The sequence below is a fragment of the Prionailurus viverrinus genome, chromosome B4, assembly GCF_022837055.1.
Source record: "Prionailurus viverrinus isolate Anna chromosome B4, UM_Priviv_1.0, whole genome shotgun sequence".
Classification (NCBI taxonomy): domain Eukaryota; kingdom Metazoa; phylum Chordata; class Mammalia; order Carnivora; family Felidae; genus Prionailurus; species Prionailurus viverrinus.
The window spans coordinates 35,294,532-35,319,707 of NC_062567.1; the positions used below are offsets into that span (position 1 = coordinate 35,294,532).

Here is a 25,176-nt window from a genome sequence, read left to right on the forward strand (position 1 = left end):
CATACGCAATGGTACTGAATGATCAACACGCGCAGTGAGGCTTCGTTTTGGAGGCAAATGAAGCTCAGAGAAGGTAAGTAACCTGTCCTGGGTTACACAGACAGGAAGGGACAGAGTCGGAATTTGAATCTGCTTGGCCTTCAAGCCCAGGGGGCGGGTGCTTACATCCTGCTGGAGACGGTCTACTGAGGTTGTGATGTCCGCGGCTCCCGGCTGCCTGTAGTTCTCAGCCAGCGTCCGGGTCAAGTGCTGTTTCAGTTCATCACTGAGCTGGAGAGAGTGGAGAGGGAAGGTGGCATCAGCAGAACCACTCACCCTGGCCTCGTACTCCAGGCCCGCTCCAAAGCCAGGCCAGCTAGCCTCGAGCACCATGGACTTGGAATGGTGTGAGGGCAGAGGTTCCCCAGCGTAATGGGAGCGTCGTAGGAGACTGCTCAGAACACAGAGTTTGTGGAGAGGTGTTGTAAAAGCTGGGGCCAGGCAGGTGATGGACAGAACTGAGAGGCAGGCCGGGGAGGGGATGGCTCAAAGCTGGTGGGAGGGCAATGAGGCTGGGCACAGGGGGTGCTTTTAAATAAATATCTTTTTCTCATTTTGATTATGAGGTGACATTCACAATATTTACAGTTGTTATCCTATGGGCACCCATCAGTTGTACGGTGCTGCCTTAAAACAACCAGTGCAGGCATCTGTCTCACCCTGGTCATGACCTCAAACCCCTGGTTCACAGCAGCCAGTGGGAGGAGACCCTACCGGCTACTTCATCCTTGTCTGCTGCAGGCAGGCAAGGCCCTGTGCTGTCTTCATAGTCTGGCAGGTAGCCCCGGCCCCAGCCTTTCTCCTTGGATGCCCACCTGCTAGGTTCATCCTCTATCTCTGCTTAGGAGGGGAGAGAGACCACCCCACCTCCCACGGGGCATTCCCACTCCCCAGCCCCCATGCCAAATAAGTTAGCATCAACAGATAGGGCAGAGAATTGCTGGAAGCCAGACAAGAAGTAGGACCCAGGTATACTGAGGATTGTTGGGGCCAGGGACATGAGACCACCCTCTATGTCACTGCCGAGCTTTAGCTCCCCCATGCCTCTGCACCCCGCCCCACACTGTTGCCTCCAGGGCAACAGGGGGCACCGATGGGGAACGCAGGAAGAGGGTCTACTCACCCTCTGGTAGTACATGTGGGCCAGGACCCCTGCCACCAGCTCCACGAGGAAGATCACCAGCAACAGGCAGAAGTACTAGGAGCAAGGAGGAAGGTGGTCACCAGGGGATCAGGCCTGGGTAGGCACACAGTGCTCCGGGACAAGTCTTCCCAAAGCAGTAGGGGAGGCAGGGCGACCTGCCAGGACCCCATCACCCACCCATACCATCTTCCCCCTCTTCCCGGCAGCTCTGGGCATGCTCACCTCTCCCAGCTGCTGGCACGGAGTTCCCCACTCACCCCCTCACCCATTGGGCTTCTGTCAGTCCGATACTTATTAAATACCTGCTACATGCCAGGTATCGTAAGTCAGACGGTTACCGCCCTCAGAGTTATTGGTGGTGGGGGGATAGGTAAGTGATTACAATGCTGTGTTACAAATGTTACTATGGGGCAAGACCTAGGTGGGGGGGAGGGCAGTCAGAGAAGGCTTCCTGGAGGAGGGGACACCTGAGTCTTTGAAGGATGAGCTACCAGGTGGAGAAGGCAGGAAGCATGTGCCAGGCAGAGGGGAGAGCCCAGTGTGAAGCCTGGAGAGTGCAGAGGGCGTGGGGTGTCCGAGTTCTGGGAGTGGAGAGAGCTGAAGAGCCTGGGAGTGTAGGGGTGGCTGGGCAGTGACCAAGGCTCAGGAAATAGCAAAGGCAGTGCCCTGTGAAAGGCATCGGTGTGTTTTCCAGGCCTTCACGGCCCTGCAGGGGTTTCTAAATTCCTGACACAACTACGGCCTGGCCTCCTCCAGACTTGGGGCCGCTCTGCACGCTTCACAGCCTGCCGGCTGCGTTCCTGGCTGTGCTCTCTCTGCCGTGACCTCCCTCCTAGTTTTAGTCAGGAGGCTCCAGGACACTGCTCCATCCTGGTGTGTTCTTGTGGGGGCCCACAGGTCAAAAATGCATGTCAGACCCACGTGGCTAGGAGGGGATGGCAGGGGTGGGGGTGGTGGTGGAGAGGAAGCAGGCTCTAGGCAGGGAAGAGGGAAGGAGGGAGTGGGGAGAGGAGGCAAAGCAGTGGGGTGCTGCTGCCTGAAATTAGCCCCCTCTGGAGAAGCCTAGCCCCCCTCCCCATGAGCAGTGGTTGGTGTTGTCTCCCCCCTCCCCCCCCCCCCCAGGTACCGCCCATCTGCCTGGCTATAGTCATTCAAATCACTGGATTCCAGGGAATATTCAGCCTGTGCCTGAGTTCTGAAATTCCAGGGCTCTTCAGCAGGGGTAGGGATGCAGCTGGAGGGCATGGGAATGGGAAAAAGGCGCAGGGCAGGGGCCATAGGGCCAGTTCAGAGGCGACGTGAGTCCCTGAGGCCTTGCCTGACTACCTCCCAGAGCCCAGCATGGGGCCTGGCATGGGCAGGACTTAAACACAGGGGGAGGAGAAGGTATTCCTTTTCATGAAGATCATGAAGAACATTCCATCCGGGGACAGGGCTTCCTTTTGAGTTACATGAACTGTGCACCTACCCCACGGCCATCTTATTGAGCCCACGGTCTGCCAGGCTCAGAGCTGCCCACCATCAGGAATGAGGGAAGCTTTCCTGTCTCTGAATCATGGTGGCTGCCCTTATCATCTGTGGGGCCCAAGGCAAGAGTACAAATGGAGGTTCCTGGTTTGCCCTTCCCCACGTACCCCGGGCTCAATGCCATACAAGGAAAGGCCTCTGGCCTGCATGTCCAAGCTCAGTCCATGCACGGCCAGGATCAGGCATCCCCTGGCCATCCCTGGATGAGGATGCACAGAAGGCTGGGTGTGGTGGCGTGTGGGGGACACAGTAGCCTCGTCACCCTGCGCAGGCTCTGAATGGAGACTCAGGCTGTCTGTGAGCTCCTGGGCACCCAGATCAGGTCTAGAAGTGGGGAAGGGAGTTCCAGATCCCACGATGGCACACTCCCTGGGCCTCACTGACTTTTTATGCCACGGGGAGGGGTCTGGAGTGTTCCGTGTGCCTGGGACTAGGGAGGGTGTGGGATGGTATCCAGGTGAGGCAGGAGGCTGGCAAGGGGTCTGTGGATGGGCCCTCTGCTTGCTGAGCCTCTGAGATATAGGGCCTGGAAACCTGAAGAACGGTGGCGGAAGTCAGCTGACTCAGGTTTGGGTTGGGCTCTGCCACTTCCAGGCTCTGGATGGGTAGCCTGGTGTGAGTTACAAAAATGTGCTCCCATGAGAACATGTGGCTGAATTCTGACCTTCCTCAGGCCCCATACAGGATGCAGCATCCGGGGCCATATGCAGTGGCTGTGCCTGTGGGACTGAGCCTATGGATGGGCCTAATGGCATCACAGCAGTCCTGCCTATCCCGAGGGGCTGAAAGGACCCAAAGGGAGGGGATTCCACTTCACGGTCGTCTGAGCTGCTTCCTGCTCCCGGAGCCGGTGTGTGACAGCATGAGGTGAGCCAGGCTTGTCAGCCAGCTGCAGGCGCAGTGGCCTGGGCCAGTCCCTCTGACAGCCCCCAGCAGCTTTGCGGATATCCTGACTCGGCCGCCCACCCTGCTCGCCTCAAACTGCCCTCTGCTCCCCCTGACCCTGGTACCCTGAGGCCGACTCTCCTCCTGCCACACAGGACCCTGCATGCAGTGACTGCCGGCTGGATGCTCCCAGGCTCCCTAGGTGCGCCCCATGTGCCTTCTGTGGTGTGGCCGGAAGACGTGAGGGAGCCCGTGACTGAACGGGAGGATGCGGGCCCCTGGCGGCTAGGAGGGCAGCATCTCGGTGTCTTGGCACCTTCCCTCTGGGGGGGCGGGAGAGGCTCTTCTCCCGATTGCTGATCACCCATCACCGATCACCAGGGGCTGTCAGCCGAGAGTCACGCGGGCTGCTAGTCATGAAGACTTGGCAGTGTCATGCTGCTCCCCCGGGACGTCACTGCCGCCGTTGCTATTGACACTGGGCTGGGAGGAGGGTTGATGGGAAGGGAGAGAAACTGAACCACATCCCTGATGTAATGGCAGCCTAAATTAGTACATGCCAGCCCCTCAAAACGGTTTGGAGGCATCAGACAGGCTCCCCAACCTGATGGAGTTGTCAGGAGCGGGGAGAGTGCTGCCTCCAGCTGTTCAGAGGCCCTTGGGAGGGAAGTGAGGGCCAGGCAGGGGTTTTGGGGGACCGACGTGGAGTGCCAGGGAGTGGACCGGCTGGGTGCTCAGTGGGCATGGGTGCAGCTTCGGTGGCAGGAGGGCTGTAGGTATGTGACTCACCTGGGCGGGGGTGGCCCTGAATCACAGCTCCAGTGCGACATTCCCCGGGGAAGCAGGCAAAAGGTTGTGCTCGCTGGGATCCCCCTGCACCAAGGGGCCTGGCAGCCCTGCCTCTGGGCAGTGGGGCCAGGCTGGTGGGGGGCTGCCACGTGACACAAGTGCCTTGCCTCTGCTGCTCCACCTTTTTCTTTACCAAGCCTTCCTGATGTCCAGCCAAATCATCCCAGTACTCCTACGGCACAGGCTAGCTGGCCGCCAATCTGCAAAGCATCCTTCTGTTCCTGCACACGGTTCCCTAAACACCGCCCAAGCCTTCCAGCCTCCATGTATCTGCCCTCAGTGTTCCCCTGCCTGTCCCTCTATCACCGGGCTCGGTCATGGCCTCCACGAAACCCTCCCCGGGTCCGCAGTGGGTGCCAAGCGCCCCCGTCCACGTGCCTACAGTGCTGCACCTGCCTCCACCTTCTGACACAACTTTCAGCGCAGCTCCTTCTCCTCGACTAGACTCAGAGCTGCCCCTGTGCCCTCCCCTCTGTCTGCCACACTCTTCCTCACGGGCTGGCTGAGTGACGTATCCGTACCTACTGCTCTGTAGAGGTTATCATTGCCTCAGATGTTGTGACCCCGTCTCCCCAGAATGTGAGTTTCTGAGGAACAGGGACCACATCTCAGGTTCTTCTGGCCTCAGTGCCTGGTACGGTGTTGGGTCTAGAGGCATGCTCAGTAAACATCCCAGATGAAGACCTGTGAGTGCACATCTTAATACGCATGCCGTGAGTTGAAGGGAACTGGCTGAAGCTGGCAGCCCCAGGCTTGGGGGCAGGAGTTTAATCTTGTTCTGATGTGTGGGTGGTATGGAATTATTACTGTGGTTTAATTTATACCACTGGTTCCCAATCTAGCATGGTTTTTCCCCCAGGGGACATTTGGCAGTGTCTGGAGACTGTTTTTTATTGTCACCACTGGGGTAAGAATGCTACTGGCAGCTAGTGGGTAGAGGCCAAAGATGCTGCTTAACGTCCTACAGTGCCCAAGTCAGGCCACCTGGCAAAGGATGATCCGGGCTAAAATGTCACTAGTGCCAAGGTTGAGGAACTGATTTGCACATTTAACTTCAGATTCTGAGGCCGCTGCTGGGACTTGACTTGCATAGGATTTCCCCTATTCACTATGGGAGATGTGAAAAAGAAGATCTGAGGAAGGTGGTCTAGTTCCTGAGAAGCCTGAAATTGAACCCAGACAGAAACATGTGAGGCGGTTACTGTGTACCTGCCTCTGAGGGCACTTTGTGGCAGGAAGCTGCTCACCCCGACTCTAGGGAGGATCAGTGAAGCCAATAGTGCTTGGGACCAGCAGCTATTACAGGGATGTGATGGGCCCAGGTGCACCCTGGGGTAGTCAGTGAATTTCTTGGTTCTTGATAGCACTGTTTCCTGAAGCTGCTAGGTACCTACTGGCTTGCCCAGGCTCCCCTGGGCTAAGGAGGGATGTGTTGCCCTTGCCTGTAGGAAACATGAAAACTGTCCTATTTGAATGAAAGCCAAGATTTCCTGGGCCCTGTGCTGTGTAGGGCCCATTCTCTACCAACAGAGCCCACTACTCTCATGAATGGGCTGCCAGAATTCCTGGACTACAGCTGAAGAGGTATGCCTAGCTTGCTTCTCAACAGCGGTAAAAATGTAGTTTTCCTATAGTGAGAATAGTGGTAAAATAGCCCTTCCACAAAAAAGGGGGTGGGGGGGAGAAATTAACCCCTCCTTGGCAGAATCAGTGCCTCACTCACAGCCCACAGTGCAAACAGTGGGCGCTCCATGACAGTAATGGCCAAGGTTTGCCAGCTCTCCCCAGGTGCCGGCCCCTCTGGTGAGCACGTCTCATGACAGCTCCCAACCACCCTCGGAGATGAGCATAGCATTACTCATCATGTTGCCGTGTGAGCACCGACGTTAGCCTCGTCGTAACCATGAGGCACATGCATGGAGAGGTGAAGCCGTTTGCGGTCACATGGCAAGAGCATGGCTGAGTCCAGCTGAGTCCAGAAACCAAACTCAGGGATTCCAGCGGCATAACTTTGTGCACTTACTTGCTGGGTGCTGTCGTGCCCACTACAGAGCAGATGGCTGGGTGGGTGGGCTCCCTGAGAGCACTTGGGGTGGCTGTGGTTAGGGGGATCCTAGCCTCATCAGATCCTAGAGTCTGCACAGCTGTGCAGCACTCCCCGTGTGTGTGTGTGTGTGTGTGTGTGTGTGTGTGTGTGCAGGGCCCTACACACAAGCGAAGCCTCAAGCCTCCCCACCTTTGCCCTCTGTGCCCCTGCCTGGGACTCGCTGTCCGGACTGTGTCTGTGTTGCACAGCTGTTAGCCATCAAATCGCAGCTTAGGGGAGGTCTCCCCAAAGCCCTCTGTGTGCCAGAAGTTCCTGACCATGACCTCATTGCCAACATCCTTCTTTCTGAACCTCTGTCAGACTCCAGGGTCACATGATCGTCCTGCTCCCCAGGACTGTGTGTCCTTTGATCCTTGTTAGCCCTCCTGCTCTGACCTGTATCTTGTTCTGTCTTCACAGTCCCTGGGAACCTTGGTGTGAATTGGACCCACCCTGCCCTAACTCCTCCCTGACCTCCAGCCCCACTTTGGTTTTTGTGACTGGCTGGCCCCTGTACTCAGGGCTGCCCCCAGTCCTTCCAGAAGCAACTACTTAGTCTTGGTCTGATAGAAACCAGGAATGAGACTTCTAAAAAAAAGTTCTTATAGCCTCTATCCCCAGAGCTCCCCAGAAGAACTATGCCACTTTGAAATATGCCAAAGTGAACCCTAAATGTACAAGAAACCAGTTTGGTAACAAAGAACGGGACCCAAACATTCATCTTCCCTCTGTACCATCTACCAAAGTTTTTTTTTTCTTTAATTCTTTAATGGTACAGTTTGAACTAGAACTGAAGTTGGACATTTTCTAGAACTATAGATCCAAAGCAAAGCTGGAACAGCACAGTACTCTCTGAACCAAACCAATACTTTCTTTAATGAGAGGTTCTGCAGGAGCTTTGCGGAAATATATCTCATTGTGACATGAAGGGGATTAATTAGAAATTGCATCTTCAGATGGGCTAATACTGCATGGGGGCAAGCTGAGCTCCAAATAAAGTTTCTGAGGCAGATTCACTGGTACATGATGAGCCCAGGTAACTCAGCTCCGGCTGGTGCCTTCCTTGCAGTACGTTTTAAGAACTTTCTATGATTGGACTTCCGGAATTCCTCACTGGGCTGATTCTGCCACAAAGGAGGGAACCTCGCTGAAGCTCTCCTCCACTACCCCCTCTGCTATTCTGCATAATCAGAGATGGAGACTAAGCCAGAGATGGAAAACTGAGAAGGCTTGGTGCCTAGGAAGGTGAGAATGGGCTGGGGTGAGGGGTGGGAGTCGAGGCACCAGCCCCTTCTCAGAGCAGTGTGGCAGAAGAGGAGAGGAGACTCAAGATGCTACCAACATTAAGTTGCAGGGAGAGGAGCACCTGGGTGGCTCAGTCGCTTGAGTGTCTGAGCTTGATTTCAGCTCGGGTCATGATCCCAGGGTCATGGGAGTGAGCCGTGTTGGGCTCTGTGCTGAGTGTGGAGCCTGCTTGGGATTCTCTCTCTCCCTAAAACTAAAAAAAAAAAAAAAATTGCAGGGAGAAGAGTGCAGCCTGAGGTCCTAGCTTGGCCGTGTATGAGAGGGTTACAGCAGCATGCTGTGGGAGGGTCAGGGAGCTGCCAACAGCTGAGGCTGTTTAAGCGGCAATGACCTCAGGGTGCATTATTTTCTGGCAATTAACCAGTGGCTGGAGGCGGTCAGGACTCAGAGGTGCAGCTGCCGGACTGTTATTGCAGAGAAGAGAGGATGTGGGCTTGAGAGCCTCAAGTTATTCCTGTAACAAGATGTCACTGTTGGAAGGATGAAGGTGACCTCTACCCCGGGGAGCCCCAGCCCAGGCCTCACAGCCCCGGCCAGCTGGCACTCTGCCTAGGCGTGCTCTACAGGCCATGCAGAGGATGCTAGTATGTGTTCTGACTGAAGTCGGAAGTTAATGTTCAGTTCTGGCCCAGGGGACTGGGAGCGGAGGAGTGGACCAGGGCTGGGGTAGTGAAAGCTGGTCGAATCAGTGATGGGAGAGTTGAGGACAGTGGGGCCTGGGGAGGCAGGAGGCATTCAAGGGACACATCAAGAGAATGCAGCTGAGGCTGTCCAAAGTCCAAGCCAAAGTGCTGGGGTCCAAAGATCACATTGTGGGTGGGGGTGGGGTCAGGAGGGGAATAGAACCGATAGCTATGAGCCAAAGACAGGAGTCCACTGGATTTCAAGCTAGGGCTGCTAGGAATTCAGGCCGATGGGCTAAGACAGCAGGATCCAGAGGGGCAGGGGCCTGGCCTGCTGGCTGCCAGAAGGAGGGCCAGACTCCTCTCAGGGGCCACAGCCTAGGGATGCCTGAGGGATTTGGGCATGGGGGAAATGGCCGACTGCTGCTGTCCCTCGGAAGGACCTAGATATCCCTGTTGGTGTCTTCTCCCAGGCTGTGGGAGAAATGTGGTGCAGCCCGCAGGCAAATAAGATAGTGCATGGGGCCAGGGTAGAACCAAGGAGGCAACTGGGGACGGGGTTCCCAGCGGTGGTAATTCGAGGACAGGGCTGGCAATGGGGAAGAAGGGAAGGCTGAGCAGGAGAAATCCCTACCAAGCCTGGATGTTAGGAAAAGTCCTGGGGCTCAGAGAGGTCAGAGGCTCTGACCAGATGGAAACAGGAATTGAAACCACCCACAGGGTTCTCGGTCTTTTGATACAGGTGTCTTGTGTTCCTCACTAGACTCCAAGCCAAGGACTGGGCTGCAGGCCCAATCATGTCTTCCCTTCTTATGCTGCCTTGTGCCCAGCAAAAATTCTGGGAATGTGCTAGAAATGCTTGTTGAGGTTGATGGCAGCCCCATCGATGGCACATGGAGAATGAGTTGCAGGAAACTGCAGGGAGGAGGTGGAGGGAATTAAGTGGCTGTAAAACCTGTTCCATCTAGAAAGTTGCTGCTACAGGTAGGCGGTGATCATTTAAATCCACTGCAGCCTGAGAAAGGTGCATCTTGAGCCCAGAATGGTGCTGGTCAGAGAAAAGGGGTGTTACACAAGGTGCCCTGGCCTGGGAGTCTGGGTCCAGTGTGCCTCTGTGACAAGATGCTGTGTAACCCTGGGCGAATCACTCACCCTTTCTGGTCCTTCTGCATAAAGTGTAGGGCTTGGATGGGAAAAATGTCTTGGTGCCCAGTTTCATCAGTCTGTGCAGTGTTGGGACCTTGCCTCCTCTGTCCTGGCCTCCTGCTTCCTTGCAGGGACAGCTAGAGGGACACCCTGGCTCCTCTCCTTACTCACTGCCTGTCCTATCTGCTGAGGGGGCCTTCCTCCTTCACCTCGGGGCCAGCCTGTCCTCAGGATGCCACATTCTCTGCTCTCCACCATGCGGCAAGTACAGTGAGGCAGTTCTTAGAAAGGCGTGTACCCCTCTCAACCACAGCTAAAGGGCTGCTACGGCTTCCAGCTGCAGCTATAAAGCCACATGCTCCAATCACCTTCGTTAGCCGTGGAGAGGACCTTTCACTGCCATCTCTCTGCCTCCTGGGCCTTATTTTTCAATGGATTGTAAACTCCCCCAAAACCTCAGTGTGATGTGTGGGGAGATGGAAAAGGGCACTGACTGTCACCGTGGAGGGGGGGACTTCCCAGGAGGAGCATGTCCAGGCAGCCATCCAGCCACCACTCCCGTCCCCATCCCAGGGACACAGGTGGCTGTGACTCCGAGGCATGCCACTACTCCAAGATGGGAACGGGGTGTGGCTCAGAAAGCTCACCTCATCGGTGGGAAGCGGGTGGCTCCTGGCGGGGGGGGGGTTGGGGAACGAACCTCATCAGAACAGGACAGTACCGACGGCCCACAACAGCCTCAGCAGCTCCCTGGGTGGGGCCTCGGGAGGAGGAGACCATCCACTTGGGATCAGTTTTCCTCAGCTGCCAGCCCACTTCTAGGCCCCTTACTGGGTGTGTGCTTGTGGAATAAGATTCAATTTAACACCAGTGGGAGGGAAAGGTCACTGGGAAGGTAGAAACAGCTGCATGGAGGCACAGCCTTCCAAATAAGTTGGGAAGGGCTATCTGGGGTTCAGATCACCCGTGCCCACAGTCATCAGGGCACACACGGACCATGCCTCCTTAGGTGAGAGGGACTATCTAGCATGTCTCCTTCTGTTATGTGGCTAAACTCAGAATCTGCTAAGGAAAGGAAGCAGGAACCGAATGACAAAGAGGCAGTGATCCTGAGCTAAGCTCTTGGATTTGGGATGCAAACAGATGCTGTTTAGCAACCATCTCCTGTCCTCCTGCAACAGAAACACACAGACATGTAAGCATGCACGCACACGTGCACGGTATACACACTCTCTCTCTCTGAGCTCTGAGCCTTGCTCGGGCCACAGCTGGGGGTGGGGACACAGAGAGCCCCCACTACGGGGTGACAATCTACCCGCACATAACTGAGTTGAACTTTCTCCAAATAGGCCAAAAAATTTTCTTTCGTGCACTAACAGAGCTGCTTTCTACCATACTGCCTGCACCTTGAAGCTTGACCTTCACTTCTGAGTGGATCAAGTGACAGCAGCCGGGTAACTGACCCCAGATCTCAAAATGCTTCCCTTTTCACCTGGAATGCAAACCATAGGTCCTGGAGCACAAGAAAGGCAAGTGCCCATTTCCTGTGTTGGAAGCATCCAAAAGGGGGGGGGTGCTGTGCAAGGCTGGCCTGGGACAGTAAACAGGGCCCTGGATCAAGACTTGGGTGTTGACTGGGCTTTGCCAGTTCCTGGCTACGTGACCTTAGGCAAGTCTATCTCTCTCTTTGGCTAAGGAGATGGGTGGAGGGTTCATGTCTAAGGCACCTGGCAGTCCCTCCTGCATAGCCCCTGAACTAAGTAAGGCCATTGAGAAGGAAGCTGATGGGAAAGACTTGCTGAGGTCTTGAGGGGAAGAGGGGCCACGCTCCACCAGGCAGCTGTGGCTGTCCAGCATACAACAGGCCTTTCCCGAATGAACCCAGCAGGACCCAGCTGGGAGAGGCAGGGTCCAGGCTGACTGTATGGGTCTCCTGAGCAGCCCTCTTGCCTCAAAGCAGACTCCTGACTTCCTGAAGAGCCTTGGCAAGAGTCCTCTTGTCCATTTCCTGCCTCCACTGCACCAGACCATACAGGACCAGGAAAGGCTCTCTTGTTCTGATCGAGAGGAGCTGGGGTTCTCAAAGCCCTGGCTGCAAGATCCATTCTTTTGAAGCATTTGGGCAGCTGACCCAAAGGTCAAAGTGTTACCAAACGGATGAGGCTATGACCATTCTGGCTGGGCGGCTGATGAACACGAAGGTAATGGGAGGCTGAGAAATGGGCAATGGGAACACACAGTCAACATCCCAACCCCCACCCGGGCTCTGCCCACCACCCCCGCCAGGGAACTGGGGTCCTTCCTCCATTCCCAGCTTCTATCGAGGAAGAAGTTGTAGGGACCCTGGGAGTCATGGCCCTAAGAATAACTCCATTTATTTAGATTCCTTCTCAAAGGAGCTTGGTCATGGTGATGGTGATGTAAACGATAATTATAGCCACATTTTATGATCTTTACATAATGTGGTGACTTATTTCCTAAGCCTCAGAATGCTCTCTCATTCTCTACATACCTTACCCCCAGATAAAGACAGGGATAGGAGTGGCCAGGGGTGGCCGAGTGACTTCCCCGAGTCCCAAAGTAAGTTGGGCAGGCAGCGCTACAACTTGCTTTTGAACCAGTCCTTAATTCTAGACCTTACTGCCCTGGACAACCAGCTCCAAACTGCAATCTGGGGTCTCCTCGTTTTCAAGAATTGGTTCTAGCACTTCTTACTCTTTAATCCATCCCCTAAATGTAAAAGAGCCCCTCACAAAGACCCGTTTAGCCTGAGCTAAATCATAATCTTCATGTGGCTTAAGACACAAAAGTTTTCAGAGCCCATATTCAAAACTCTAAAAATACCCCTTTCTTTTGATCAAGGTAGCATCTGTCCCGGCCATCGGCCTTCAGCTGAGCTGGCCTGAATTATCTGGCTCCCTCATGCAGCCTTCACTGAAACAGAAGATCTGGTGTGAATAATTTAAACCTCATTCTCTTTCCCCTCTACCGATTTCCCACACCACGCCGGTCGGCATTTCAGCGCCCGCAAAGATGTGCTATTCCTGTCCCTGATAAGTGCTGCCTTCTTGGGAAAGTGACTTTGGGGGCTGTAGAGGTGCCAGGAGGAAGGGCCTGGACCAGGAAGGACGTGGCACTGTGTGAGCTGGACCACCCACCCCGCAAAGTTCTCAGGGAGCGTTTGATGTCTGGCCTCGCCCTCCTCCTGGTCCAGGCTGGACGCACATCATTCGGATGCCTGGTCTTTCGTCTTTCCCTTTTCTCTTTGGGGACCACTTTGTGTAGAGCTAGGCTTGCTGCATTTCTCCTTTGGAGTCTCCTTCAGCCATTAGCTGATGAAAGATTTCAAAAGGAAGTTAGATAAGGAAACGAAAAAATGAAATGAGAGCAGCAAGGAGCCTCCGGGAACCACATAACACTTTGAAACTGCCTTAACCACGTCGCTTGCCTCCAAAGGGGGGCCTGGGTTGAGAAATTCCTGCATGTCTCAGCCACCTTCTTGGTTAAACAGTCAGGTGCTCAATAACTCCGGGGCTGACAGGCCAGAATGTGGGTTACTCAGAAGCACTGCTTCACCTGTGTTCTGTCCTTGGGATGGTTCCGTCTTTGGTTCTTTCAGTGGGGGTGGGGGATCAGGGAAAAGCAAAGAGAGAAGACTCCAGGCTTCGAGGTTTGCTGTTTGCTACAGTGCTGTGCTCACACCCCTAGACTTCTGGGCTGGTGATGTGTCCAGTTAGGATGGTGGACCACAGAGGTCAGATGTGTTGTGTCAGTTCTGTTGGGATGAAAGTGAGAGCAGGCAAGGGGTGGGGGGTGGGGCGGAAGGTGGGGCTGAGAAGAAGGAGGGCATCTAGCACCAGCCGGTCCAGCAGTCCCTGTGTTCCCAGCCCTGCCTTGAGGCCCAGGGGGATGAGAAAACCTCTAACTTGTTGACCCTGTGGAGCTCAGAAGGGCAAGCCAAGAGGTAGATGTGCACCGTCCTACAGGCAAGCCTGGCCTTCCAGAAGTCCCCACGTCTTCCCCGCCCAGCCCTGGCTGTGGAGCTTGGTCCTCTCCAGGCGGGCTGTGACTGGAGGCTAGAAGACATCAATTTTCTTAAGGGCTCAGCCTGGAGGGTGGGACAGGCCTGGCTAATGGATGGTATTAAGACAGGAGTGAAGAAGAGGGGCCTGTGGTGTGTGGCTCACAGATCAGAATGCTGTCAGTTACTGACCCTTAGGCTTTCCTTTTGGTCTTTGAGAATGCCAAAAGCTCTTATGATTGGGCCGCTCTCCAGAGAAGTCAATACAGCTGAGTATCCCCCATCAATGCCCATACTCCCCAGTCTAGTGTCTTTAGACCAGAACCTCTGGAAGGGACCCGATGTCCCTCAAGTTCCCTTCCACATGAGGCATCCTCTGACACACACTATTTCCATACTATAATGAGAGCAGGGGCCACTCCTGCCGCCCCCTGGTCTCTTGCCCTAGTATTCTGTCTGGGCCCCACGGGGTGCTCCCTCCTGTGCCCACTCAGATCTCTGAGCTCACAGGACAGATGCTCTGTGCTGACGTCCATGGGTAGGGAGAATGGCGTGTCCCTCTGCCCACATTGCTTCCCGTGCCTCTGCCTCCCACCCTGCTTGGCCTCCCTGTGATGGGGATTCTTGGCAGCAATTCTAACAGACTGGCCTTCCCAGTTCAGCTCCAGCCCTTACTCATTCCACATCTCCAGGGCCAGCTTGCTCATCTGCATGGTGGGGTGAACAATGCCTTCTGAATGGGAGCACTGGCCCGGGAGCCAGACCTAGCTTCTCACTAACACGATGGTCTCCAGCAAATTGTTTAACCCCTCTGTGGCCCAGCTTCCTCACCTGTAAAATGCACACCATAAGAGTAAACACCTCATAGGGCTGCGTGAGGATTAAGCAAGCTAAATTCAGCAGTGTTTAGAACAGCACTCGGTGCACAGAAAGTTCATGAGCATTTTGACTTTGCAGGGCGGCTGTTGTAAGGACAGAGGGAGGTGGCTCTCAAAGAGCCATGCCCATCTGTGTTATAACTGCATGCTGGGGTGGAATGCAGGGGGCTGTCTCCCTGGGCTGTCGGGGACCACTGGTCTTAGGAGCTCCTATGGTACCAAGACAGATGGCTGCAACTGAGAAGGAAGGTTCCCAAGTGAGGGCTTCTGCCTTCCTTCCTGGGCTGGAGAGGTGAGTCCTGTTTCTTCCACAAGATTAGCTGGTGTTAGGAAGGGGCAGCTGGTGATGACCCAGCTCAGCAGCCTGCCTCTGCGGGCCAGAGGGCCCAGCCTGAAGCCCGGGGCTCAGCTGAAGGCCCCACTTCCTAAAGGGCTGAGCAGAGCAAAGGTGGACTCCCTGAGAATGGAGGGATCAGGATTCCTCTGGGCCCAGCTGCACTGGTCCCCATAAGGGCTGGCACCTCCTCCCGGGCCGCATCACATGCCCAGTCACTCGGTCATGTCCCGTGTCTTCATTCGGCTAAAGCTGATCAGATCAGGGATGTCCAGCAGGCTTATGAGGACTCATGCGAGGCCACGTGAGGGATGGCTGGCAGGTGTGGGGCTGGCTCATGGAGCACCTGTCCCACTGCTGGAAGGACGGCTCACGTCACAGCCCACGCTCTGGTGGCTGGTCCCCTGTGGGACTTCACCCCACTGGTGTGCCACCATCCATGTGACCTGCACCTTGGCTCCAGGCTGTCCCTCAGAGCAGAGTTAAAGACTTTTTCTAGGCAGGGGAGAGCCATCCTGTGAAGCCTGTGCACAGGCGCTTTTGTATCCAAAGCTGAAAAAGTAGGTCACCGCTGGTGAGAGTGACTTCAGGGGACGGCCCCTCCACTGCCTCCTGCTCCCTTGGTTGGATGCACAAGGGTATGGGGAAGCAGGGTGGGGAGAGCACAGCCCTTCGAGGCTTCGTCCTGCGACCTGATTCCATTCAGGCTCAACCTGATTTCTCACTAAGCCTCAGATTGGTTCTGGCTCTGGCCCTTTCCTGCTAAGTCCACGTGTTCTGTAGCCTCCCCTGCTCCCACTGAGCTTGGTCCTCAGGAGATTAAAAGTGGGGAGATGTCACCCAGGTGCCAGGGAGCCTACCCTGGCAAACTGTCCTTGGGAGCAAGGGGGTGGGTCTGGCTTCTGCCCCTGCCAGTCCTGCCTGGTTTTTTTTCCTGACACGATGAACCGGCTATGGATGGACAGTCTTCCCGGCTTCAAGGAGCTTGTGCTGCCCACAACACCACCCATGAAATCCTCTTGCCCAAACAATCAAACCTACATCTGATCATGCTTCTAGATTCAACTGCCCGGAGGACACGTCACAAGGATATCATCAGAAATTCCAGACTGGGAGAAAGCATAGGAAAGATGATCTTGTTCCTTCAACAAATAATTTCTAAGCAAAGACAGAAAGAGAGAGAGAGAAAGAGAGAGAGAGGTAGGTGGTATTGCTGAGAGACTGAAAGAGACCCAAGAGACAAACTGCCCGACCTTAATTTTTTAAAAAATTGTTTTGTGAGAGAGAAAGTGTGAGCAGAGCAGGGGCAGAGAAAGAGGGGGACACAGGATCCGAAGCAGGCTCTGTGCTGACAACAGAGAGCCTGACGAGGGGCTCAAACCTGAGAATCGTGAGATCATGATCTGAGCCGAAGTCAGGTGCTTAACCGATGGAGCCAATCAGGAGCCCCAGCCCAATCTTAATCTTAATACATGGACCTAATTTAGGTTTTCGTTCAAACAAACTGAAAAAACAAAAACAGTTTCTGAGTCAACTGGGGAAATTTGAAACTGTCTGGTTATTTCATGATATTAAGGAATGACTAATAATTGTTTTTAGGTGTGAAAAAGGTATTGTCATGTTTTCTGAAGAAGGATCCTTCAGTTCTAGGGGGATGCAGTGAAATATTACAGATGACACGGTGTCTGGGTGCCGAGGGGGGTGGGGAGGCAGGAAGTAGGGAGGAAACCAATGAAAGAGGAGAACGTAGTTGTGGAGTCTGGGTGATGGGACAGGGGCTGCCCTATCACACCCTTTTCATTTCTGTGTATCTTTGAGAAGCACCCTATGATGAACTCTGGAAGGAGGAGGAGGAGGGAGGAAAGGCAGGGAGGGGAGAAGCAGCAGCAGCAGCCACCGAGACTGGCGTAGGTGCTAAGAGCCTGGAGACTTCGGCCAACACCAGACCCGAGGGCAGCCGTCTTTCTCTGATTCCAGGGACCTCTACCGCGTGGGCAGGGGGTTCTCAGCACAGGAGCCTGATGGGGGGACGGGGTGGGGGCTGGGCACTCACTGCGGAGAGGCAGCTCCTGTCTTCCCGGACGATGGCGCAGAAGCCCAGGAAGCCCGTCACCATGACAAGGGCCCCTGCGAAGATGAGGATGTAGGCGGAAGCAGCGAAGGTGCTGGATGCCAGGACGCTGAGATAGCCACTCTTCTCCACCAGGGTCCAGACGCCCACGGCCATGACGGCGGCCCCACCCACCTGCAGGAAAGCCCAGGTCAGGGCAGGCGGCCCCCGAGAGCTCCACAGCTGCCATCGATAGAGAGCCTACCACGTTTGAGGTGCTTTTTAGTCACCATCTCATTGAGTCCTTCGAAGAGCCTGAGACAATAGTTTGGTTACCCATTTCACAGATGAGGAAATTGTGGCACGGAGAGGTTCAGAGACTTGTCCATGGTCACACATCTAAGGCAGGTGCAGGAACAGATTTTGAATCTGAGTCTGACTCCCAATTTTGTACTTCTTACCACATTGTGGTCAGAGGTCCCAGGGGCCCTGCCCCCACCAACACCCCAATACCGCCCCGTCCGGCACCCTGGGGACACACATGCACACACAAGCTTCTGCTGAGCATACAGATCACAGAAAGGGTTGTTCAGCCTCTGTGCAGAAAGAACCCAGTGGGAGAGCCACCTCAGTTGTATTTCCCAGGTACCCTTCCTAGGCCCTTCCTAGGGCCTATTGTGTCCCCAGTGAATGTGGGGGAGATGGCTGCAATTATGGGACAAGCAATGTATCTGGGTCCCTTCACTTCCCTGATTCCCAGCTGCCCTGTGTCCTTTCTCCCCCAGTGCTCCTTGGGTTGGTGCACATTTCCCAGGGGGGCACTTTCCTATGTGCCCCATTTCAGGCTTACACGTGCCCATGGGGGGAGCACTCTGGGACTTCTCATCTCATTTCTTCTCATCTACAGGTGACAAAACTGGGGCCCACAGAGGAAAGGTCAATTGCCGGAGGCTCTGCCGCTGGTTAGGGGCAGTTAGGGGCAGGGCCAGGACGAGAGCTCAGAGCCTTGGACTGGAGGCTGAGCATGGTGTCTCCACCACTGAATGGATGCATTCTCCACAAATGGGGTTGGTCTGGACCAGCAGGAGGACTGGGAGACATTTCTTCTTTGCTAACTGTCCCATTCCCTTCTGGCCCGGAGAAGGGTACAGGGACAGGACACTGTTGACTGGCAGGTCAGGCAGATGTCTCCCTAGGAAGGGGTACCTGGGAAACTGAGGTGGCTCTCCCACTGGGTTCTTTCTGCACAGAGGCTGAACAACCCTTTCTGTGACCTGTATGCTCAGCGGAAGCCTGTGTGTGCATGTGTGTCCCCAGGGTGCCAGATGGGGCGGTATTAGGGTGTTGGTGGGGGGCAGGGCCCCTGGGACCTCTGACCATCTCTGCTTTCTGTTCCTGGGAAGGTGGACTTCTGTCTGGCCCTCAGTCTCCCTTCCTCATTTAACAATGCATTCTCTTCCTCAGATGGGTGGGGTGTCAAAAGCTAGACAAGGCCCACTGGCTCGGTCCATGGAAGCTCGTGCTTAAGGTGCTGGCATCTGCCCCAGAGCGACTCTGCAGGACCCACCCTGACACTTCACAGTGTCCATTCTCGGGAGCCACAGACATCAGCGGGGCAAACAAAAGGTGGTTCTCGGCAATCACCATGCTGGAGGCAGGTACACCATTCAGCTGACCATCTTCCCCTCTAAGTTTTGCAATAGTTTGGTGAGGATAGGGTGGGGGTGGGGCACATATGATCTCTGTTTTGCAGATGAAGAAATTGAGGAGAGAATAAAAATGTACTCAAGATAACACCACTGGAAGGTTTCAGAACTGAGATTCAAACCCAGGTTTTCTGAAGGTTAGTCTGGGATTCTGTCCTCAGATTCCACAGACTGGGCCGGGCCCTGCTGTATTACTCACTTCGCTTTTAAAATATATCTGTTTCCTTCCAAGTGCCATTTTCTCCTCCTTGGCACCTCCAGGAGGTAAGAGAAACAGGTAGAAGAACATTACACAGCGGGGCCACTCCGAAAGGCATGGGAGAGGCTAACGTGCCCCATTTCTTCAATTCCACAATGCACAGTCCTACCCGCCCCCATTTTAACAACCCGACAATTGAGATGCATCTTATGATTAATGGCGTCTTATGATTATACTTGGCAGCACTTTGTCTTACTGGTACAGAAAACAATGGTGTACCTCACAATTGATGGTATCTTAGATTCAATGAAATCCTGGACTACAATAGGTTTTTAAATTCCCTGTGCATGTAGGCTATCTTTGGCCCATACAACATCCATGACCAATGAGGAATTTCCTGAGTCTGGGTCAATGGAGTTGTGTCAAGTGAGGGTTTCCAGCGAAATATCCTGCACATATTCTTTCTGCCCCCTACAGCATGACTGAAAGGCTTGGGTGAGGGTCCCAGCTTTGCATAACTAGCTGTGTGACCTAAAGATAGTCCCTTAACCTCTCTGAGCCTGAGTTTCTTCATATCTCAAATAAGGGGGTTATAAAAGACTAGTGGTTCCCAGTCTATAATCATCAAAGACTCCTTTGATTACTTTTTCCTGTGGATCTCACATTTTGAAGGCTTTTGCCCACCATATACAGTGCATTAATTAAGTAATAATTCATTTCTTATTTTTTATTAATCAAAGGCACATGACAGTGCCAGGAAGAGATTCTGAACAGCCTGAGATAGTCAATGTGACCACTTTGCATTGATCTTTTAATGGGTGTAGTCTCTTTATAGAAAAATACACACTATCCATTATCCATTAGGTTTGTCAACCCCACAGGCTGAGAATCAGACTTAGGACCACACATCTGGGCACATTTGGGCTTGACTAGGGACACTTTATCTGTTGGGGGACACGGAACCCACTGAAAATCTGATAAAAAGCTTTGGACACTTTGGCCAGAGAAATGGTAATCCATGTAAAATAATGTAGTCAGGTTTGGGGGCTGATGTCTAATCCTGTAGCAGGCAATGAGACCCAGTGAGAACGGTCTCTGAGGCCTCCTCCACCTCCACACCCAGATAAGGTGGCATTTCTCAGCCTGGCTGCACAATCACCTGGGAGTTCCACAAAACCCAAGTCACACCCCAGGCCAAATGGAATCTCTGGGAGTGGGATCTAGGCATGAATATTTAATTAAGTTCCCAGGTGGGTGGGAGAAAAAACCACCTTGTAGGTTTCCTATTTAATGGAGGGTCAGAGTGTCCTGTCCCTCTCCTCCAGTAGGTGGCGCTGTGCTGAATCCCACTGAATATGCTACTTCCTGGAAGCTTTGGGCCCCACCCCTGGGCGTAGCTGCCTGGAGAGCTCTTGACATTTGTTCCCGACTTGAACCCTATCCTCTCCCCTGTCTATGTGAGGGTGTTTGCTTCCGTAGAAGCTTTGAGGTTGAAGGTGGGGTGGTGAGGAGCAGTTTTCAATCCGAAGGGATTTAAAGTCCTATTATGAAAAAACGAAACGAAACGAAACAAAAAACCATGGGGCTGCCAGGAGAAGGAGTGGGGGGCTCTAAGAAATGCAGCCATGGGAGACAAGCAGTATTGATCCCACTAATGGAGGGTTGCTCTCTACTAGAGCTCTTCTTGCCAGTCACAGAAAGGGCTGGAATCTTGCAAAGCAGGGAGAGCCCACAAGTGAGCCAGGGTGGCAGCAGGGTCTCCAGCCACAAGGGAGGGCCTGGAAGCCATCTGAAGGGACCCACTGCCCCTGATTAAGGTCTGGAAAACAAATTCATACTCGTTCTGACGTCCAGAAGAAATAAGAATGTGATTCTGAGTCAATGGGGACACTAACCCCCGTCCCACACCCTGGGGTGTCACATCTGGTAGAGCAGTTAGTGTCTGCAAGGGACACGGAGAGGGATTTGCCATCAGGAACAAGAGGGTTTCAAGTCCTCCAGGGCGTCTCCTGCATGGGGCTTGGTCAGCTCTTGAGAAAACAATCTTGCATCTGGACAGAAGAGTAAAAGCTGCTAAATGTTGGAGGAGGTCACCGGAGGGGTATTGGGAGGTCAGCAGACCGAGGTTCCAGCCCTGGCTTTGCCCCTGACTAACCATGTGACTGTGTACCAGACACTTCACTTGGCTAAGCCTCAGTTTCTTCATCTGTAAAATGGCACTGCTGGATGAGAATATCTCTGAGGTCTCTTCCACGTGGGTAAAATGTCCCCGTTAGTACCAGAGGACAATCTTCTGCCAATACTCCTCCAGCAAGATGCTTCTGGACCAGTGGCTCATGGCTTTCACTCAAGCCCTGGGGAGACTGCCTAGATCAGCAGGAAGAGCAGTGGAAGGGGAACGGAGAGGACTGTTCAGGGGGCAGGGAGAGGTCTGATCCCAATGAGCTATTTCAACAGCTATTTGCATAGAGTTGATTCAACAGTATTTGGCTCTTTACAGAAACTGCGGAATATTAACTACATTTTTCAAAACCAAAGCCTGTAGCCGATTAGCTGGAAAACCCTGCAGAGGGTGAAGTCTTCTTGCCAATGAGGACACCGGCAGTCCAGGAGGGGCATGGCAGGTCACCGATGCCTTGTAATTTTAGGAACTTCCCATTTATAGAAAAGAAACATTGCCAAAAAGTTGCTCAGGTCATCACATGCTCAGAAGGATTAGCCTGAGCAACCGCACATGGCTGGGCCCTGACAGACATCAGGCAGAGAGTGTAAAAGTAATTGCAGGATTATCTTTGCCAGGCTACTGAAGCGTTTCTGTCCTGGGATTTGGGGGAAGGGCTGGTGGGGCGGAGCAGGGGCCAGGACTGCGGGGCTCCCAATAGAGAAGGGTCCCCCAGGCAGTAGAGTTTTCTGCCTTCAGTGGGAGGGAAGCCTATGGCACGGGGAGGCAGGAAACACACAGGGTGGCCCTGCAGTTCATTTCTGTGTTTGCTGGGTGCCTCCTGGGTGCCCAGCTCCACACTGGACTGGACAGGATTTTGAGCTGAATGTGCATTCACCCGTGTAGAGCCCACACCTGCCTTCTCCACTCTTTCTGCCCTCGGCAGTCTTATCAATGCACCACCACCCACCCAGACCAGAATCCACCCCCCCTCCCCCAAGGTCATTATGGACTCCTCTCTCTCCTCCCAGGGAAGCTGTATGCCAGTCCCCATCTGTTCTCCCACCCAGCTCCATGCACCGCCCTGGCTTTGGCTCCCCACCTCCCCACCCGTGTATCATCAGCCTCCTGGCCCCTGCTCAACCCAGAAGCAAGTGTGTCATGATTCCAGGGCTGATCCCCCAGGTGACCCTGCCGAAAAACTGCCCCCGGCTCCCTAGCACCCAGCGCACCAAGCCCAGACTCCAGCATGGGCTCAAGGCCCTTCAGTATCTGGCCTTAGCTTGATTAATGACCTGACCAACACCCCCCAGTGCCAGGCAGGCATTTCTCCCAGGTCACCCCACATTCCCGTGGCCTCAGTGCCAGTTCTGTTTGAGTTGAATCTTCAAGGGTAGGCTTGTCCTGCTAAAGGCCACTTTCTACTTTGATCCACTCTTTTCTTGGCTCTGTGGTTTTAAAGATCCCTTGGTAAAGTAAATCAGAGCACTACTTTCCCTCTTTCCCCAAGCCAGTCTACCTTTATGACAAGAGCAGAGATCGTGGGATGTATTGGGGGCTGGAGCTGGGAGAGAACATAAGACTACCTGTTCCTTCTTCAAACCCAGCTCAGAATCTGCCCCCCTGTCTCACAAGTCATTCTGTGCTCCCTGCTGCTTCCACGCCTTGTACGGGCTTCTAGAGTGACACGTGTCACAGTGTATTTGTTGTGCTCATCACTTGGTCTCCCTTGTAGCCTCTTGGTTAAATCTTCCTCATCTTAGTATCCCCAGCAGAGCACTACACGTGGTAGTGCCTGCTAACTCCTTAGGGAAGGAGGGGGAGGGAGGGTGGGACAGGCAGAAGAGTCAAGTTTAGCCCCTTTTATATTCTATATATAAAGTCCTGGAGAGGTGACTTCCCAAGGTCCTGTAAGTAGCCAGGGGCCAAGTGGGGACTAGAACTCAAGAACCTTATTGGCCAGTTTAGTGCCCATTTTACCAGCTGGGCTGTCGATCCACACAAAGCTGCTTTGCCCACGAAGCAAGCCACGTTACTCAGGGCTGTCACTACAGGCTTCCTCTGTGACTGGTCTCACGCACAATGGCCCCGTGCAGACCAAATGTGCATCCCTGTCAAACGTATGAGCAGACTCTGACCACACAGAGAGGCAGGGATGCCCTCAACCCCATGGGGGGGGCATCCTGTGACTTTAGCACCTTAAGAAGGGGAGCAGGAGAAAACCCAGCCATGGGACCCCTCACCTGTTCTGTCACAGATGACATGTCCTGAGAGGCAGGCAAAGGCCTGTACAGTGGGACGATGATGTGGAAGTAAAGGGCTCTCTACTCTCAGCAGGAGAGTGAGCTGGGGCTCTTCTTTTCTAGGCCTTCCATGGGAGTCCTAGACAGATGTCCTGAAGTCACCTCACTTCCCTCCCCTGGCAGGGGCACGAGTCTTCCACCATCTCTGCCTCCCGTGTTGGCCCATGTCCCCCCTAAGGGATCCCAAGGGTCCCCTGGAGGCCAAGCCTCACTGGTCCCCAAGGGAAGTACCAATGCCTCACACAACACCCCGGGGCAGCACAGAGCTCCGGGAGCAGCCGGCTCTTCTCCCGTTCTCCTGTAGCCTGGCATAGCTCCGGGGAGGCTGGGAAGGTTTTGATTATTAACACAGCCAAGCAGCTAATTAAAATAATAAATTAGGGAACAACATTGCAGGGATGACGGGAGCTATAGGGAGCCGTGCAGGAAATGGGAGGGAAGAAAAGCATTTCCTAGGCACCATGTAGGAAGCCAGGATCACATTATCTTTTTAGGATCAGGGAGGAGGCATAAAAGTGTTGGCATTTTTGGCTCCTGACCCAAAGCTACATCCAAGAGGTCTCCTCTGCCCCATGAGATGGCCCTGATCAAATGCCAGAGGGGGAGGGGTTGGAATCAGGGATGGGGAGACGCTGAAGGATGGGGGGATCAGGTGTGGGTTGAGTGTTGCAGGCCTGGGGGCCAGAGGCACGGTGAAGCTTAGGCACAGGATGTGGGTGTCTAGTGGGGCACTTCTGAAGTCTTGCTTATATCCTTCACAATCTGCATGCCTGCCCACACCATTGTAACATCCCAATTCAGGTGCAACCTTAAACCTTGGGGACATCTTGGGTTCCAAGGAAGCATCAGAGCAGCAGGTCTAAGGCTGTGATTATTGGTCAGTGGTCTCTGTAGATGGGAAGAACACTGGACTTTGAGTCAGAAAACCTAGAATTCACATAAGATTCTGCCAACCACATGAGCCTCATTTCACCTCTACAAAACAGGGATGGAGACATTAAAGAGTGGTTGTGAGAATCAATGCAGAGTGTAAACTGATTCACGGGCTTCAAATTTTGCAACCATGGCACAGTTGATTGGGAGGCGGGGAGACTGGGTTTAAAGTCTCATCGAGACCCCCAGGCCTGGCTCATGGCCACCGGCACCTGCGTCCTGCCCACGCCAGGGTGGAAGCGGGGACCGCTCTCACCATCCTGCTGCTCTGGGTTCTGAAACTTTGGACTGTAACCCATTATGGCTGTGAAATAAATTTGGTGGATTGTAACCTGCACTACAAAGCAAAACAAAACAAAATGACACAAGGCAGAAGAGAAAATATCAGAGTGCACTGCACACAGTAAAGGTAAGCTTGGCTTTACGAACAATTCTTCACATAGTCATTGCTTATGCTTATGTCTGTTTCTTACATGGATCATGATCCCCAAAGTCTTAAAGCCAGTGCTATGAACAGAGAAAGCTCTAACTGATGAGGCATGTCCCTTAGTCTCCTCAAATAGCTACATATTCTAGCTGAGCACCAAGTATGTCAGAAACTATGCTATTTTTCCAAATATTCATCTTTAATTCTTACAGGGCTTGACACTCCCACTGAGTGTCTGAAAAAAGATGAGACTTGGTGAGATTCAGTGATTTGCCTAACCTTTTAGTCTGCTTAGGCTACGAGGATAAAATACATAGCTGGGTGGCTTAAACCACAGAAATGCATTTCTATCTCTCACGGTTCTGGAGACTGAAGTCCCAAGCTAAGGTGCTGGCTGATTCAGTGTTGGTAAGGATGCCCTGCTCTGCCCTCCTCATATGGCCTTTCCTCTGTGCATGCTTATAAAGAGAGATCTCTCTAGGGGCGCCTGGGTGGTGCAGTCGGTTAAGCGTCCGACTTCAGCCAGGTCGCGATCTCGCGGTCCGTGAGTTCGAGCCCTG

General features: G+C 53.8%; 1 protein-coding gene across 2 annotated transcripts in view; it reads right to left on the bottom strand.

Annotated features, from left to right (window-relative positions):
- The window catches only part of TSPAN11 (tetraspanin 11), a 72,739-nt gene that overhangs the window by 14,752 nt on the left and 32,811 nt on the right, over window positions 1–25,176 (bottom strand). For both annotated transcript variants that reach the window (XM_047868324.1, XM_047868325.1), the window contains exons 3-5: window positions 16,891–17,082; window positions 1,163–1,237; window positions 166–270 (exon numbers count right to left, since the gene is read on the bottom strand). In XM_047868324.1, coding sequence (XP_047724280.1) covers window positions 166–270; window positions 1,163–1,237; window positions 16,891–17,082 — 372 coding nt within the window. The remainder of the gene's footprint in view (window positions 1–165; window positions 271–1,162; window positions 1,238–16,890; window positions 17,083–25,176) is intronic.